General features: G+C 42.7%; 1 protein-coding gene across 1 annotated transcript in view; it reads left to right on the forward strand.

The window, feature by feature from the left end:
* Positions 1 to 222: 222 nt before the first annotated feature.
* cttnbp2 (cortactin binding protein 2) overlaps positions 223 to 19,759 on the forward strand; it is an 88,723-nt gene continuing 69,186 nt past the window's right edge. The window contains exons 1-2 of the mRNA XM_061076907.1: positions 223 to 508; positions 6,035 to 6,142. Coding sequence (XP_060932890.1) covers positions 428 to 508; positions 6,035 to 6,142 — 189 coding nt within the window. The 5' untranslated portion in view covers positions 223 to 427. The remainder of the gene's footprint in view (positions 509 to 6,034; positions 6,143 to 19,759) is intronic.

Consider the following 19,759-nt stretch of genomic DNA (forward strand, 5'->3'; position numbering starts at 1 on the left):
GTGCTAGACTGTCGAGACATGTATGTATGAACCTTTGTCACAGTAGTAGGTGCAGACAGGTCCCTGGTCTGACTGCTTCATTTGACCAATCTTTAACAGCCAATAGAAACCGCTCCACAGGCCCAACAATTGCTGTTGTCACTCAGCTCCCGGGACGCGCCTCCTTTCCGGTCGGGAGCGCAGCAGCATCTGGATCAGTGCGCGTCGCTCGGCCCACGCCTCCACCACAGCCCCCTTCTCCCACTGAGCTGTGGGGCTTTCTCACGGCGGTGACCTGTCCTCTTCTCCTCCGCGTACACCTCCTGCAAAGCCCGTCTCTCTTCTCCTTCCTTTCCATGGCCGCCCGTGGCGTGATTTGCCCTCAGCAGCGCAATAGTTAACGAGTGCCGGATGCGCCCTCGCTCCAGCAGACCGCTACAGCACGAAGATGGCGTCGGAGGGAGCCAGCGGAGAGCAGCCTCCTCCGGGACGAACACTGGCGACGGCCGTGCTGGGAAGTGTGGACACGGTAAGACCCGCGGGTGGGCGAGAAGCCCCCGGACACACGGGGGGCTTCTCCCGGGGTGGGCGGACAGTGGGAGCGGGGCAGCGGCGGGGATCAGCGGGAGACCCTCGACCATGTCCGGAGGAAAACAAGGGTCCTGCTCGGTTCGAGGCGCTGAACGACCCGGAGCTAGTCCCACCGCCCCCAGCACAGGAGGCTCATTAGTGGGCTTCTCTTTATTCCCAACACCGCGGCCACTTCCTTTTGTTCGCCTCTTGAACATTCATCCCGCAGCTGTTGTTCTCCTGCGCCTGGTCGAGGACGAATCGCTGCTTACACAGGTTGTGGCTCACACACACATGCACACTCCGTGGAATCCTACGCAGAGACTTGGAGCGAGCTGCACCACAGTCACGTTCGAAAATAGAAGCTGTAGCAAGGCCGGTTGTTGGTGTGTTGCCTGCAGGAGGGGACAGCATTTCACTCTAGCTTTCTTTTTGTATTTTTTTTGTAAACGATACCCTCTTGGTCTCTGGATCTGATCGTGTCCGGATGTTGTCCACCAGTCAGTTCTACACGAACCCTCTCAGGGAAAACGCTGTGAGTCTTTCCTGATTAACAGGCCACGGACCAAGAGGAGCAGTGCAACACAACGTGTACCTGTTAAAGTGCTCCTTTGTTGAGCTTGACATATTTACACACACGTACTTGTGGTTTCTCCCAGGTTGCAGCATATGGGCTCCACCACCCCTCTTAGAGGCTGTGCAGCCCTCCACCTTTAGCATGGCTCCATGGTGCAACCTGCTCCAGTGTTGTTGTCAACCTGACAATTAATGCAAAAAATGGCCGGCATGCATTTGCCACAGTTTGTGACATCACTCTGTTTTTAATTGAGTTTTATCTTTGCACTTCAACTCCTGAAATTACCACAAAAAAGGCACTTGATTGGAGCTGGGATGGAAGTGGCCTGCTGGGTGAAACATTTGGAGTTGCTGGAGTGAAAAGCAGCCACAGTGCCTGAGTTGGGTGGGTGGGTGGGTGGGTGGGTGATCATGGGGGTGGGTTTGAGCCGTGCTGAAGAGATGGTAGAGAGAGAGAGAGGTGGGAGAAGAGCTGCGGGGGTGGATGGAGGGGCAGAGGCAGCACAGTGGAGGAGGGGGGTGAAGGCCCTGTTCACCAGACACCTTTCTAAATTGGTCTTAATTTCAGTGACTCAGCGGGCATAGCTGGGGGTACCGTGTCAGGGGCGCTCCGAGCTGCCTCCAGGCTGCTTTACATTTAGTGTCGAGGCGAACAGGTGCTCCGGAGACATGGGAGCCGGGCAGCCTCCTCATCTCACCCGATGCTCTGCCAGCGTACTCTTCCTTCTCCAGGCTCCAGCCAACGGAAAGGGGCCTTCATGCCCCCCCACACCCCCTCACATAGGCCTGCCATGGTTAAATAAAGCACTTTGCTCTTTGCTCAACCATGTCAGACTCTCCGTTGTTGACCGTAGGTGGGGGAAGTTTCTCGTTTGAGAGGACTCTGCAGGACCAGTCCTCACAGTCCAGAGGGGGGTCAGAGGTCAGCGAAAGGCACTCTGCTGATCACCTCCCCCTCATTAACTATGATACACGTTGGCTTTGGCAGGCAGGCTACAATCTGTGTTGCTGAAATGAAAGGAAAAACAACTTGGAACACAGTTTTTGTACTTGCAGTTTTGCCTTTTTAACCATGCAAACTCTAAGGACAAGGACTCTAACCAGAAAAGAAACGGGTGCAGTGTGATAGTCAGATAACATTTCAGCAATTTGGTAGTTGACCATATTTTCCTTTTATTTGAGGTGAAACAAAAAGTGAGCAGCACCCCAAAGTGTTGGTTTTATTCTCTCATATAGAAAATGTATATGTGTGCGACTACTATTGTTAGTCAGAGTTTAAGAAGCGGATGTTTTTAATGGAAAGGATGGGTTACAAATTTAATAATTTCCGTCTTTTTGTTTCCAGATAAGTTTGACATAATTTGACGCCTGATTGCTTGACCGTTCACGTTTCTTGCTTCCTGAGACCCCTATTGAAGTAGTTACATAATCTTCATCTAAAGTGGTCTTGTAACGAATGATATAGACGTCTAGATGTCAAAAAATAGAACCTGTTTGAATGGGATGGAACTGATTTGCTCTGTTCAGACCCATATTCTAACCATGCTGTAGGACATGGGCCAGACTCTTGTGTAATATAATTGACTTTGGAGTGTCGTCACCAGTGGTTATGTGGGATATGCTGCCATGTTGGACGAGTGCCATCAACACAAGTTGTTGCGCTGTCATTGCTTCTTTTTCCCGACAACAACATTTCTGTCCTGTTACATAGGGTAGGTGGGACAGAGAGGGAAGTTGGGTTACCCTGTTAACAAGCTGGAGAAGTCATGAAAATGAAGAAAATGTTATTTCACACTAGTTAAGCTATACAGTGACAGAATTTGCCAAGTGAGAGACATGAGTGCTTGGGGGCCTTTTTTCAAGATGTATGCCATGTGGCTACTCGTGCTAGAGTGGATGGCTAACTGTAGGTTAAATAGCTTTTAAACAACTTTATCTCAAAATGTAACAAGTTTGCCAATGTAACGATATTTTGAGACTTATTGCAAACCTGGACAAATCAATCCCAAAGCTAAACTGCATAAGTAGATACCAAAATAAGTAAATGAGAAAAAAGTCTTTTGTTGAAACTAAATAAACTATGTGATTAATTGTTATTTCCTCCAATTTGATGGCATTTTCCTTGTAACCACTGGTTTCAATGGCTTCTCATTTACAGGCTGTCATACCCCACAGTTTAGTGCTCGCTGTACCTGGAGATGAGTATGTGAGAAACCTACAGGCGTAAGCAGGCTTTTGCCAGCAGAACACAGGGAAGGAACTTTCACTGAGCTAGCATTTCCCTTCCCTTGTGACTCAGTGAAATGACACAGGTCTTATTAAGTGGACCGGGGCTAACAGCGATCCTCGGAACGCCGGCCAGGCTGCTCGTGCCCTTGGCGCAAAGCTCACGGCTCATGGAACAAATTTGTGTTCACTTCCCTCACCTGCTCACTGTGCTGAAATGCCAGAGAGAGCGCGAGAGACAGTCCACTCCAACCCTCACCCTACCCACCACCCAAGGTCCCATGACAAGACAGCTTGGCTCAGGGTTGCCTTCCATCAAGGGTCCCTGAGTCCACCAATCCTCTGAGTGGTGAAAAGGCTGCCGGGAAAAGGGGGTGTTGTGGATCGATTGGAAGGCTCGATGTGAATGAATCAATCCCTTGGAATCTCTCCTGCTTTTATTTCCAGGCTTTGCTGTGATCGCATCAGACTCTAATTGTGGTTTGACTAACAGAAACATGTGATTGATGTAAGAGTTTCCTGAAAAGAAGACAGTCGATATTTGAGCCAGCAGGCAAAAAGCTGATTTCTTGATAAAGCTTGTTTTAGCGTCTGTCTTCAGAAAGCTTTCCTGGCTAAAACCTCACATTATATGAGAAAAGCTTTTCGAAGAGAGAGTATTAGTTTGTTTATTCATATTGATTTATGACCACAGTTCCAGTTGTTTGAGTATGAACTTTTTCCCCCTTTGCGGTGAAATAAATAATGTCACAGCAGTGTATAAAGGACACATAGAAGGCAGCAGCTTGTTGAAAACTCAGACCGGTCTGCTCAAAGTCACATTCTTTTCGATGGACCTCTGGAAATGTGTGACTCGTTGATTAAATGGAATATTCTTGGCAGAGGTTTTGATGGAAGCTTGTAAATCAGCCCTAAAGGGCCTGCTAACAACTGAATTTCAGCAGAATGGGCAGGTAGCAATCTGCCTGATGTGCAGCACAGTTCTCCACTTCTTCCATTTGCCTGTTACATTGCACACATAGCCTGGTGAGAATCTTCTAGATATTGGGAATGCAGCGGGATGTAGCTTTCTCAACAGATTGCAGGAGTAGTCACAAAAATGGCAATCGGGGATGGTGGTCTTTTGGCCCCTCCTATTTAAATGTACACATTTTTTAGCTTTCCAGTTAAGAATTTCAGTCATTTACCTCACTAAGGTTTTTTCTCTGAATGTACCTTGACACAACAATTTGACGCTTAGCTTTGGAATGTCAACCAACCAGATGCCATTGTGATGTTTAGATATGTGACTGGGATAACACGGGAAGCTCTCTCTGAATAGGACTCATTGTACCAAAATCATCATGTCCTCTTGACAAAATGCCTCTCGGTTTATTGTTGAATTTTACATCTTAATAATAGAAAAGCTTCTAGCAAATACCTGATGTTTTGAGTTAGTCACTGACCTGTCATTCAATTACTTTTCCTCGACCTTTACGTTTTTGACCTTAAATGTTGTTCCTCAACAACAATTAATATATTAATTAGGGCTGCAACTTTCAGCTAATCACTTGTTCTATAAACTGCCATGCAAATACCCGTAAGACTCCTATTCAAGGCGACTTCTTCAAAATGACTTTTTTAACTACTAAATGTATGAAACACTTACTGTATAGACATAATGTTTTTGTCTGTATTTTAATACTGAAACTGGTCTACACATGATAACACAGCCATTTTACTCTTATAAGTAGACCAGAAAAAAGCTTTTAATTGACACGAGACTAAACATGAAGAGGTCTGGTCATTCCCAAATACAGTCATCCCACCGTTAGCCCTGCAGTCGCTATTGACCAAGTAGGTGCCTAATGGCCTAGCTAAATGTAATTAGAACTTAATAGCTTCGAGGTAGCCACACATCTAGTTCTATTCAAGGGCAACACTTAACAAGACCAGCTGAAGACTGGAAGTTAAGTTGCCATGTAAAAAACCTTTTTTTTCTGAAGTCTATATTGAAGATATTGGCATTAGCTTTGCAATTAACATATTTTGCATGCAATGTTAGCATGTTAACTGTGAGCAAATTATCGCGCTAATGTTAGCTGTGTAAATTTGACCACCTTCACATTGTAACTTTGAAATATTAAATCTGATAAAAAATACTACAAATCTAGAGCATTTGGTGCCAACTTTCAGAATGACTTTAAATGCACTATGTTGTGAATACAATTTCACGGCTAGTTGATATGTATTAAAAGAGAGGATCTGTTAGCAGGATTATGCAGAAAACTACTGAACTGATTTTTATTGAAATCGGAGGTCTAATATCTGTGAGTGTATTGCATTTAAGAAGACTGTTGGGCCTTGGCTGAGGTATGGGGTCCACTGAGTATAATTCTAGTTTCTGTTATAGATTTCTCTCCAATGAGGGCTCAATGTGAGTGATGTGGGACTGTGGAAATGCACAAAGGGAATTTAATACTAGAAATGGTGTTACTTTGCAAGATATCCATTTGATATGGCTTACTCAAACTGCTGATGTAGTTTTGAATACATTTATAGGCACACAGGCATAGAACTTTGCTGTACTGTATTTTGTGTGTGTACATACATCATGAACCTTTCCTTTTAGGTTTGTTATCAGGTCTCAATTTGAAAATGAACAGTTTTCATTCTAACATGTTGTCTCTGTGTTGTGTTGCAGAAATGTGAGTTCAACATGGATAACCTGAGCAAGCCAGAGCTGCTCACCCTGCTGAGTATCATGGAGGGAGAGCTGGAGGCCCGAGACCTGGTCATAGAAGCCCTGAGGGTGAGCCCAGACAACACCTACACAGTCACAAGCTGAACCACTGCTATCACAGCCTCTGTCGGGTTAATTCAACACAACCTATTCAGAACAGATTTCCTTTGTGCAATGGCTTGAGATGAGATGATTAGCTGTAATTGTGACCCAGAATTGTCTTGGTATCACTCGCTGCAATGAAAGATGAATGGTTGTGAAAGCTGCTAAATTAAGTCAATATCACCAAATCTGAGTCAGTGGTCTGATCCCAGAAATGTGCAGAACAATTGGCTGACCACATTGAAAGACTCTGCCCCACTGTTTCTTTCTTCCCTTTGTAATTACCCGCTGATAAGCAGTCTCTCTAATTGCCTTTGTTGAATGGGAGCTGACTGAGCGACTAGTTAGCATTAGGTATCTGGCCAGGAAGGCCAGTGTGATCGAATCCTTGTGTCCATCTAGCACCACCTGCTTTGTAATAAAGAGATGACTGAAGCTGGTTCTGGTTCCTACTGTTCTTTAGTGACTATTGACAACCAATGAGGGGAAATGTGCTGCTTGAGTATAAAAGGTCAAATAGTTTTTAATTTGCTACTGAAACTCTGAGCTTGAGAAACTAGAGGATATTAGCTCTGTCTCCTGGTGAACACTTGCTAAAGTATGATGGAATTTTATAGGTGGTTGGTTAGACGGTCCTGAGCCACAAGTAGCACCTCAAAGTCACAGTCAAACCAACAGTTTGAAACTAACTATAAAATCTGTGAGTGTTAAACTAAGCAGTAGGATGGACTACATGCCATCATATTATAGTCGGTTCTCTGTGTGGTTTGTTCTGCCCTCATCCAAAAAATTTGAGGTAACTGATAAGTTGCTGTGAAGTTATAAGGTATGAATCTCCACTTTTTAATATATAAACATTGTTTGTATTTGTGGAAATATTTTCTATTTACTTATTCAGTCGGATACTCAAGTCCTGTAATAAATCCTGCCATCATGTTGGTTTCATTTGAGTTGACTTGAACTTTGTATTGCTGTTGAAGTGCCAGGTGTAGCTGGTTCTTTACAGGCGCAGAAATTCTGAGTTATTTCCGAACAAACCCCTGCAAGTCCCTCTCTTCTTGCAGTTCTGTATTTAGGTCGGCTCGGCTTGTCCATGCTCCACTTAAAGGCTGTCCTCTCAGACATTTTAAATAGGCTCCTGTTACGGTGCAACTCATTCACTGTGTTTCGCTGGGCTATTGAGAAGAGGGATGTCTTTATCAATTGCTACAGTTCAAACACTTTGTATTTGATTCTCTGAAACGACATGAAGAGCCATAGTGTTTTCTTCTGTTGCACTCCAAACACATCTTCTGGTGATCTAACTGATGGTTGTGCAGCCATCTTCCAAAGCCATTCCTTGTAATGTTTTTTTGCTGTTTAACTTGCACACAGTTTGTTCAGTTTTCCGATTGAGTCTGTTGTGTGACTGCAGACTTCAATGTTGCTGGTATTGAACATTTAGTGAATTTCTGCTTCCCTCTGCATCACAGGAATTTCAATTGTTTACAGCCTATTTATTCCACCTTTTTAATTCTGTTCCATCGGCATTGCTTCATTTCTGCAATATCCGTCCATATAGCTTTAGAATAGACTTTGTCCCAATGTCACCTCTTCCCTGTTCCTTTGTGTCACTGATATTGGTTGTTCTTCTGTGTCACCCTCACCGACACTTCACCCATGTTTGTAAGAGTCTCTGTAGACCACATATCCCCTGTAGATGGATATCCTATCCAAGTTTTAATGAAATAAGCCCCCTCTCTGGTAACCTCATGGCTCTTGCAAAAACACAATGAGCCTGTTTGTTCGTTGCAGATAAGCCCTATCCGAGAGAGGGAGGCAGACGGGAGGAGGGACAGGCTCTGAAGAAGTGGGAGATAAATGAAAAAGAGACAGTTGAGAAAGATAGATTCAGAGTGAGAGGCCCAGATCGTTGGTTCAAATCAGAGCGAATGCCATTGAGGGTGGGTGAAATGCAGAAAGAGAGTGAAAAATGGAGGCCCGACAACATGTCTGACAAAGCGTAACAGTGTGACAGAGAGGATTAAACCTACTCCCCCATCCATTCGTCTTCCAGTTCTCTCCCAAGCTCCTCCCAAACGGCCTGAATAAAAGCATCATCGGGTGGCCAGCATTAGGACAATCAGTTTCACTGGACAATCAAATCACCAATAAAGCTAACCATTCGTATTAGCACCTTTACAGTGGCACACACAATCACACCAAAAGCTTCTGAACCAAAGTTCCATGGCTTGGCACAGCTACAACGATTGTTTGTGGCGTTGGGTGTTATTAAGAGGCTTTGGTGCCGCAGAATAATTGGCGTGTGGCTAAAGCTGGCTGAGCTGCCGTATCAAGTTTCATCCTGGAGACAAAGAAAGGAGGCCGTAAGCGGATTAGCCAAATGACAGCGATATCACATGTTTACCGTGGCCGATGGCTACACAAGTCACCCATTCTTCTGCACCAAGAGCTTTCCAGAGGGTGTTTGGAGAGTGCAACTTTACCCAATTCCCAGAGCAGGTATTTGTATTTGTATCACGAAGCCACAGGGATATGATCCACTTCTAAAAGGAGGTAGCTGTGATCAGCTTTGCCCAGTGATGGCTGAGTAGCAGCCTGAGTCAAAGTAGATAAAGGTAAAAGCCCGAACGAAGATTATGTCTTTGGTTGGTGCCAATATCTCAATTCTTTTTGATTTTTACACAGACACCATGCTTCAAGCCTGTTCAGTTTTGATGCTGTACACAGAATGGAGATGGTAGATCACAAGGTCTCTCAAATATTGGTCGTCAGCCACCAGAGGGATTGAAAAATAACGAGTTGGTGCCTGCTGTTGTCTTTTTTGAAACAAAATCACAGATTACCGAAGCTTTAAGTGCTATAGAATTTTTTTATGTGAGGACAGTCCAAGCAAATTAATAATAATACATTTTATTTGTATAGCGCATTTAAAAAGTACTCAAACACACTCAACATGGCAAAAATAGTGTAAATAAAAACATTAACAATAAGATAACATTATAGCAGTTAAAAGACAGTCAACTTACATTTAAAACAATTATAGCATAAGTAAATCAGAGATTAAAAGCGGATTTAATATGGTGAGTTGTGAGTCAATTTTTTAGGGAGGTGAGTGAGGGAGAATGTCTAATGTTAGTGGGGGAGAGAGTCAGAGGGAGGGGGCAGCGATGGAGAAGGCCCTGACCCCCTGGTTCGGTGCATGGACAGGGTAAGAGGGGTGAGGAGGTTGGTGTTGGTAGATCTGAGGTTGTGGGTGGGATTGTGTCTGTGCATGAGGTCAGAGAGGTAAGAGGGGGCAAGGTTGTGGAGGGTTTTGTATGTGATGAGGAGAATTTTAAACGGTATTCTTTGTTGAATGGGGAGCCAGTGAAGGTTTTGAAGGACAGGGGTGATGTGGTCTCTGGTGGGGTAGTGGGTGAGCAGACTGCAGCTGAGTTTTGGACGTATTGTAGTTTTTTTGATGATTTTGGCGGATGTGCCGTAAAGGATGCTATTGCAATAATCGAGTTGTGAGGTGATGTGTGTTTCAGCGGCTGAGGAGGAGATGGAGAGGCGTATTTGGGAAATGTTTTTTAGGTGGAAAAAGGCTGTTGTGTGTTTTGTTGACGTGGTGTTCAAAGGAAATGGTTGGGTCGAAGATGACACTTAGGATACGGATATGTGTATGGATGTGGGAACAGTTGAGCTGTCGATGGAGAGGGAGATATTGTGGCAGGAGTTGGTGATTGATTTGGGGCTGATGATGAGGATTTCAGATTTGTCGCTGTTTCATTTGAGTTATTTTGCATCCAGGTCTTTATATCTGTGAGGCAGTTTGTGAGGGTAGCGGGAGTGCTGACTTTGGTGGAGATGTAGAGTTGTGTGTCGTCAGCATACCAGTGGAAATGGAGGCCATGGTGACGTATGATGTTACAGAGGGGGAGCATGTAAAGAATAAAGAGGGGACCAAATACAGAACCTTGGGGGACACCTTGGGAGACTGGGGCCGTGTTGGAGTTTGATTTATCGATGCTGATGAACTGGTGGCGGTCGGAGAGACAGGATTTGAACCAGGAGAGGGCAGTGGGCAGTGAGAAAACCCAACCGTTCAATATCGTATGAAGTCCTAAAAGTGCATAGTTCATGTGACAGAACTATGCACTTACTATAAACTGTACTATATTTGTCCAACATAGAGCACCGAGAGAATCCCTTTGAAATCAAAACTCTGCTGTTTGGACAAATGTAAAGCCAGCTTTATACTCAGGCTTGTCAGATTACAGGAACTTAAATTACAATGTATGTAGACAGAAGTGATCGTTAACATCTCCAGGTCTGCTGTTCCTGTTTTGTTGACTAATAACACACATTACTAAGACATGGACAGTTGGACAGTGTGAAATGGCTTCTAACTGGTTGGCAGTTATGTTCTGTTAGTCTCAGTGGGAGACAGATACTGCAACGGCGGAGGTGTCAGATTTGAAGTCTGTATACTTTTGTGAAAATGACTTGACAGTTTGATTTTTTTTTTTATTGGCAAAGACCATCATGATTATTGGAAGAAAAATGAAAATGCAGCTTCGGTGTCCAGCCAGCTAGACCAGGTCTTTGATGAGTGTTTTACAGATATAAATATTTAATTTTTAAAGAAGCAGTCTCTCATGAGCCAGAAGCTTTACATACTTCTTTATTGATGTGTGACAGACTTGTGTATCCAAGCCCTGTTTTTCAAGTCCCTTTATCAAAGTTGCATTGAGGTTGTAAGTTACATTAGGTCGCAGAGCTTAAGAGTCAAGATGGGCAGTCAGTGTTTCTGCACACTTGCGTCCGGCCTTATGCGGACAAGCCCCTCTAGTCATGTGATCTGCCATATGACTAAGAGAGTTCATGAAGCTCCTGTCACCACTGGGCTCATACATGCATTGCACAACACAACACATGCCCCGAGCCATCAGGCTTTCTCTAGCGTCACGTTATCTCCAACCATCTAGCTATTTCAGGCATGCCCTGTTGCTGGGCTTTTCCATATCTCCCCTCCACACACATACACTCAGCAATTTCTGTCTTCATCTGTATCTGTGTGTCTCTTTTTTCCTCCAAATCCTAACATTTTGGACATCCTGTACTCTCTCTTGATGTCGATCAGTGTCTCCTACTGTTTTCTGTTTCTATCTCTGCTCTTATCTCTTTCGACCGACTCTGTGGCAGCTCGTTACTCATCATTACTGTCTGACAATCTCTCTCCTTCCATATAAATCTTTGTATTTCTTTTCCCCTCTTGCTGCATCTCTGTGGGCTGCACATTTAATCCGAAATATATTAAAAATCACATTACTCTCCCGGAGCTGCAACTTCGGTTTCATTTTTTTTCCTCAGAGAGGGATGCTTTACAAAGTCTCCCCAAGGAGTTCAATTATGTTCTGCAAAAATGTATGACCCTTTGAATCCGTGAATATTTTCATTTTATTCAAATTGAACAAAATACTGAGCAATAATATCATCCTCACAATCTGACCCATCTTTTTTGGAGGTTGAAATTGAGGTGAAAAAGCCCTTCAACAGAGAAAAGTTATTATTTTCTGTCTGTGCACTGGCAGAATGTGCAGGCATCATCGTCAGTCATAAGAGTCACTATCGCCAAGTAAACCTTTACTCTTGTGTCTTTAATCCTATTTTGCCTCTTTTCTTGTTCAAAAGAAAGCATGCAAACACACACACACACACTCACAAGCCAATCAGTATCCTGTTCTGATCGGTTGGCTGCCTAGCAACCAGACCCCCCCAACCTGGACCCTCCTTCAACAGCTCATGTTTCACTGCCACCCACTGACATGCCACTTAGGAACGAAGACTCCGAGCGTCCATCCTCACCAGCAACCACCCCCCACCCCTCCCCATTTCTGGGAAGCTGGTTTCACCCGGATGTCTCTGGAGAGTTCATTTCTTCTGACAGTCTTTTTTTTGTATTTCTGCGCTGGGGTGGTTTTTGAAGTGCTGTCAGTCAATCCAGGAGACTGGTTCAATCCCAGGGGGGTGGACCGTCTCAGAGTTGAAACGGCATGTCTGAGTGTGTGTGCATGTATAATGGAAGTAGGACCTATTTAAATCATTGATCAATTTGTCACTTATATTTTTGGATTACTCTATTAAAAGTTTATTATTTAAAATAAAAATGCCAAATAGCTTGTTTCATACTGCAAATCCACCTTGTTGAGAGGTGGGCATGCAGTTTTTCTTAAGGAAATGGTTAACCTGATGTAATCAGCTACAGATGCAGTTCCACACATGCTTCCATTGTCATTTTTTCACAGGTAACAGAAAAATAAATGTTCTGCATGTCGACCAAAGCCCACGTTAAGAGTAAACCCATCATATTTGTATATTTGGCGGATTGAGATGTCTGCATCTGAATGAAACGGAAGACATCGATTTTTCTGGCGGATATTTGATCACCTTCATTATAAAAATATTTATAATGTAATTGTTAGTTTGTTCCAGCTGTCAGTTTTTGTTCTCCGTCTTCATCCAACTAAAACTCACTCTGGTCGATGGTCAGCTTTTGAAAAGCTTTAATATGTCCGACTGAATGGAGGCTTTTACATAATTTACCTTTTCCCTTCGCCCCGTTTAAGAGTGCCCTGAATAGCATTTTCTCTTTTTAAAAGCACTTCATGTCATTAAAGCTGCACTACATGTGGAAATGGCCTTTATATTCTTTATATGCTTCACGGACCACTAGTTGTATGTATGTGTATATGTCTCCTGCACGTGTACTTAGTATTTTTGTTTTTGTGTATTTACATCTCCCTGCTGTGTACTCAGGACACACACACACACACACACACACACACACACACACACACACACACACACACACACACACACACAGACACACACACAATCTTCCCTGTGAAATGAGGCGATTGGTGAAGCGCTCAGGAAGTAGGTCATAGCAGCCATCTCTCTCTCTTAATCCATGCTTTGCTTTACTCTGTAAACCCCCCCTTTTTTTCTTTTTTTTTTTACATAGGCCTATATATTCACTCTCCAGCCTCCCCTCGCTCTCTTTCCATCTCACTTTCTCTCTCTCTCTATCTCTCTCTCTGTCCATTCTGCACGGTGATAGCTTTTATCTAATGTTCATCACAGTGCGGAAAGTGCATCCATCTTAAACATGGGCGGCCCCCAGTGGGAGTCAAACCCCCAACCCTGGCTGTGATCAGCTCTGTGCTCTACACAGGGACTTGGATGTTCTTGTCAAGTCGGACACCCGCCTGTTATGATTGTGTTGTGTTTCACAACAATTTAAATGAAAACATGGAAGGATTTTTTTTCCTCCTGGCTGATCATAAATCACAAATTAATCCACATTGTTGATGAGTTATTTTTTGTATGAGGGAGGCAATGTTTTTTTTAATGTTATTAGCGCAGTGTCTGTTTAAATCTGCCTGTATCGGAATTGGCTGCTTGGTCAACCTGTGGTAATGAAACTGTTAAAGTGGTCTGCAGTAATTGTCAATGCTGCTAAGCACTAGTTGGCTGTTAATTCAAACTTTATAAATATTGACTAGATTAGACAACATTTTCGACACTACACCTCCTTGGGCCCCTAACAATACTGCAGAGGAGTTGAACGGTCCGAAAGATAAGATTTAGAAAGGCCATATATAAAACGAAAACACGGCAAATCAAGTTAGTTGAGATTAGAAGATAGAACCATGAAACAACAGTTTTGCTTGGAAGTAAAAAAACAAATTGATTTCCTTTCTGCTAAGATTTGAAAGTTTCAGACAGTCGCCATAATAGCTTCACACACTGCAACTTCAGAGCACATTTTATACACATATAACAGGCAAATTAAGAAAATGTCTTCATTAATTTGACAACACAGACACAACAGACACTTTTCCAAGGAACGCATGAAAAGCAACGAACCCGACTTCAGTATCCTTTAGTCTGAATTCACAAGCATGAACCAGTTTGTATTTGCAGTGTGTTTTTGGTTCTATTTGGTTGCATTGTGTTTATTAGTAGTGCATTCCTTAACTGCATTGTGTTTTGTTTATTTTGTGGTATATTTTAAGTTACTGTGCATTGAACTGTGGCTCCGTATGTAAGAGAGAGAGGTAAAATCCTGCAGCTTTAGCGTCCCTGCTGATCTGTGATGCTCGTAAGGGTTTAGAAATAACTTAATAGGAAAAGTACCTCATGTAGGCAAGTAGTTTTCCAGAACTGTCAAGTCATCATCAATTTGGGCAAAATGCTTCCCTCTCTTCTTTTGCTTCAATAGCTCTGCCAGGCTTATAATACAGGCTACATTTTTACATTTAAAGCTGAAAATTAGCTGTTTGTCAGCCTTCTATTTAGTTACACATCATCATTATTGTAAGTTACAGCCCAGGTATATATATCTTTCTATATACAGGAGCTGACCTAATGACAATAACACATACTATAGTCTGGTGCAGTATGAAAACACAACAAACTATTGCTTCAGAAATGACTGTAGGCTTCAATCAACACACCCAAACACAAAAAAGTAAACCTCAATGTCATAGTAAGTTATTATTTTGTCATTTGGCCCAAACCTTTGCACTCTATAGATATTCAAAACACAACTAATGATTTCAAAGAAAAACGGGGTCATGCATCCAGAAATTATTTAAGGACGTTTTGCCCATTGACTTACACATGAATTTGAACCAACAACTCTGCCAGTGCAGTAACCTTCATTAGGGTTTAATGCAGGACTGTTGTATTAGACTGCATGAGTTTTAGTCATTTATGTGCAAGTATTTCATGAAGCAGATCAGTCCACAATCTCTCTGTTCCACTTTTCTACCTCCGTTTCTCTCGGGGTTTCAAGGTCAGTTGATGTGATGATATGGCTGCAGTTCGATGGGTGCTGTGTCACGAACACTCTCAGACGCACACATACACACAAAAGCTCCTATGAGATGATGAATGAAGTGAGAGATGGTAAACAGAAAAAGAAAAATAATGCTTGACCCTTTCCCAAGATTTCAACACTTGGACAATAGAGTCTGTGTCTGTAACATGAGGTGTGTTTGTGTGTCTTTTAAATGACCTTGTGTCAGTTGGACGTATTCATTTACTTTTGAACGGTGTGAACTGTGAAGACTTGGTTTGCTGTTTCTCTGTCAAGTGTGTGTCCGTCGGTTATTTTGTGCTTTAAAATGACTGACTCCAGCTTCCGAGACGTGATGATTTGCTGCAGTGTGTTTTTCTGTTTCTCTTTCGCTGTGAGCTGCATGTGTTTTGCTTTTTGGTCTGTTGGTCTCACACAGCCATTCGCACTAGGGCTGCAACTAACGACTATTCTGATAGTCGATTAGTCACCGATTATTGAAACGATTAATCGACTAATCGGATTATGAATGACACAAATTCTCAATTGCTATTATTTGGCAAGCTGCTTTTAAATTTAGCTTGATGTTGTTCAAGGCATGTGATGACTGAAAATAAAGACAATAAAGATTGATACTTAATTAACAAAAATGTCTTTTAATAAACTTTGCTGCATATAAGGGTACTGTTGACACAAAAGCAAAGAAAAATCAAGTTTTTGTCCATTTAAAACCAAGGACAGGCAAAGTGCTAATAAAAAATATTAATTTAAATTTAAGTTTCCCTTTTTACTGTGAACCAAGAACAGGCCAAGTGCTGGTACTAAAAATAAATTAAAATTCAAGTATCCATTTTTCGTGTTAACAAAAAAGGACAGGGAAAATAACATTAATAAAAACATCAACAAACGAAACTACAGTCTTCTTCAGACTAAATCATTTTGATTAAAACAAGACGTTTGTCAGGCAATAAGATAACATTTCGCTTTTAAACTCGTTAAAAAAAAGTTTAAACCATATTTTTGTAATGGATTCTAGAATCCTGCGCGCAGGTTTATACGTTTATATATAACATCTGACAGAGGCGAGTCCACATCGTCTCCGTTACGAAGTCACACGTGACTCCTCCTCAAATGTGCGTGTCCTGCTTCCATGGAGAGCAGGTCCGCTGTACAGATACTGCAGGTAGTTTTTCTGGGGCCATGTTAAGAGTGTAGTTCTCCCGAACTTATTACTTCCTGGTGCGCGACTGCGCGCGGCAGCGGACGCCGACATTGGTCCATGTTTTGTCGCTATTGCACATGCGCGACTTTCAGAGATAGGAAGGGAGCGAGATGGCTCACTCCTCAGCTACTTCCATCCTTCCTCCGGTAAAACGACGTTTAGTACCGCTGCGCGGCACGAGAAACACGCGCTATGACGTAACCAACGAATCATCGACTAGTAAATTCGTCGGCGACTATTTTGGTCATCGATTTTTGTCGACGACGTCGACTAATCGTTGCACCCCTAATTCGCACTTTCACTCTTTCACACCTGTACAGTGCACTTTAAATTGTGTGTGTCTCCGACACGTACAGAAACTAGAATGTAGAGCTTTAACTTCTGCCAAGGCCCAGCAGTCTCCTTATAAAACAACATTTAAATTCATTAGGTCTAGTTTTTTATTTGAATCAACCAAATTTGCCCGCACTCTAAAACAGTGGTTCTTAACCTTATTGGAGGTACTGAACCCTGCAAGCTTCATCACTGCATTCACCGAACCCTTCGTAATTGGACAATTAAAATATTATTTCTTTAAAACATAGGTATATATTTTGTTAGTGCACAAAATTAACCATGCATCAGGTGCACACAAAATCACTGTGTTCAAAGAACAAAACCAACAAACATTTCACACAAAAACATAACTAATATAATAAATAATATTTATTGCAACTAGCGACTTTTGCTGTTGCCTTACAGATACAGTGTCAGAAATGCCCGGCTTCACCTTGGCAAGTGCGACTCTTATATCATTTTCACAACAAAGTCTGTTCCTTTTCTTAATTTTCATGTCTACCATCCCCCAAAAGCATCGCTCGCAAAAATAAGTTGTAAAAAACGGTGTGAGTATCTCAAGGGTCACCCAAACGTTGAGAGCGTTGTTGTTCTGAAGAGTTGCTGTTGAAGCTGGCTCTGCTGAATGACGTACAAGTCGACTACTGAGCGCACCAAGTTCCCTGCAGCACAGATATCAAAGCTAAGCAATGTGGCGTGATCAGCTGCAGCCAATGACAGCCAAGCGGAGGGGGACTTCACGAATAATACGAGTGGGCTGAATTTCTTTTGTGTAACAAATTTTTACTAAGCAACAAAATATTTGTAATCTGACACAGCGAAGAAAAATTGTATGTTGCCAAATTGTCTGCAGCCAATTTTTTGACGGCCGAAAAAAACGGCCAGATATTGCCAGTGTGAACCGGGCTATACAGTGTGTGTCTTGACCCCTGCCGAACCCCCGAGAGTGCCTCACCGAACCCCTGGGGTTCGATCGAACCCAGGTTAAGAACCACTGCTCTAAAATATCAGTCCCCTAAATTTGCGCGATTTTTATTGACTTCCATGAAATAGATTCTGTGAAAATGTAAAAAGGAAAAAAAAAAAAGCCCTATTATGCAAGTTGAAAAAGTGAATATTTGTGTTCTTCCCTGTCATTTGAGATGTTTTTCTTCTGCTGTTGATGGTGATGATCATCATCATCATTATAATCTAGCCAGAGGCATCAGAGAGGAGCGTGGTAGTAAGGACAAGATCGATTTCTACATTATCCCATGTGAACCTATTATGTAACTGTAGATCAGTAGTGGTGTAACTAGTCCAATTCTAAAAGAGGTTTAAATGCAGCCAAAATATTTTATTTATTAGCAAACAATAAACTATGAACAAAAAGACTTGTCTATCAAATTATTTAAGCACCTTTTCCCAGTTGAATGTGAAGGGTCATCACTGTGCTGAACACTCATTAATTTAAATTCAAAGTCAGTATTAACTAGACTATAATGATGATAAATTGAGACCTTGTCAGCTTCTGCTCTGCATTTAATTTGTACTCTCTACTTACTCTTCCAAAGTACAAGTTTTGCTAAAAAAGTTCAGATAACAAGTTTTAGAAGATAAAGCTTTCTGTGTATACAGTTTTGCTACATGCTGATCCAGGGTTCATGGATGCAATAACAGCCGCAGCTCCACTGTTGTGACACAACTAATTTAAAAATGATTCTCTGAAGAAAGTAATTTGCCAACAGATGACGTTGCTTTTAGTTTTTTAGTCCTTTCAATAATGGCATTTCATTTTTTCTTTCCAGCCCTGAATAAAGGCATGATCTTTCACTTCCTTTGTGCTCAGAAGTGCTGTAATGTAGTAATTTTAAAGTGCTATTGGCAGACTCTTAAAAATAGAGAAGAAAAGGAGGGAAAGGTATTCTGGGTCATTCCGCCTGAAGCTGTTACTGCACAAGTGAAAATGTTGTGGCTCATCCCTGCTGAAGTGCCCTTGAGCAAAACAACGAACCACCCACCTGCTGCATACAGTCTGATGGTACTGAGCGTGTGTCAAAGAGCAGTTTGCCAATAAATCTGATTCCTGGAGCTACTGCATGAGCTGGTGGCAGAAAGATGGCGGCCGAGTGTGTGAAATGAAGGCTGTGGGTGAGTGAGAGGCTGTGAGCGGAAGAGACACTCTGATCAAAATGTCAAAGAAACGCGTGAGTCAGTCAACTAAAATCAACGGCTCTTCGGGCCAAGACGTCGATGGCGTGGGATTGGGGGTTGATGCCAAGCAAACACAGGATGTTAGAGAGACTGAACCAAGGATGTTATGGTTGTTGTTTGGTCGCTGAGTCGGCCGGTTGTTTCCCCTCTTTGATCCTGACATTAATGTCTTTTGGATGGATATCTAAGAAATAATTTAGACAGTCATGATTCCTACAGGATAAGTTCTATTTTGATTCAAGTTTATGGTGAAATTAGGTGTCCTGATTATGTCATTATCAACACTAATATTTTGGCATTGAGTCCTTTAACACTGGTTAAAGGCCCTAGTAAAAATTAAGGCCAATTTATGCCTCTCCGTTATTTCTATTACGGACAGATAAGACCGCCCTATCCGTCATGAAAAGTCCTCTCCGAGCGCCTCCGACAGCTTTTCGTACACGTCTGATTTTTCTAACTATCCGTCTTCATTTTGGAGACCCGACGGACCGCTCTTGGCTGTGATTGGTCCGCGAACGACATCATTTCCGTATGACGTCATTTCCGTATTTCCGGACCTCAAACTTTCTGTTTACTTGTAGCAACAAACACGAACACAACTATGATTCTACGATTAATGTGACGTGTGTGTTAAGCCAGCGGAGTTGTCCGGCTGACGGTGGCTCGTTAGAGCACTGAGGGCATGTGTGCACGGTCACATACGGTTATAACGAGCTTTCAAAACGGCGCTAGCAGGCTAGGCTAGCGGGCTAGGCTAGCCACCATGCTAACTGCGGTGGTAACAGTGCAAGAACCCGCCGTCACGACTTTAATTCCACTTCTATCATGACACTGTTTCTATAATACCGTCAGGTTAGAAGCAAACACTGGGTAGTAGTTAGTGCCGGGAGTCCCTGCTGACTGTGTGTGGAAGCTGGGGGGGAGCTAGGTCCGGGTAGCTTCTAGCTACATGTAGCCTCAAGCAGATTCAAGCTGTGGAATC

This window comes from Limanda limanda, chromosome 8 (assembly GCF_963576545.1).
Source record: "Limanda limanda chromosome 8, fLimLim1.1, whole genome shotgun sequence".
NCBI lineage: Eukaryota > Metazoa > Chordata > Actinopteri > Pleuronectiformes > Pleuronectidae > Limanda > Limanda limanda.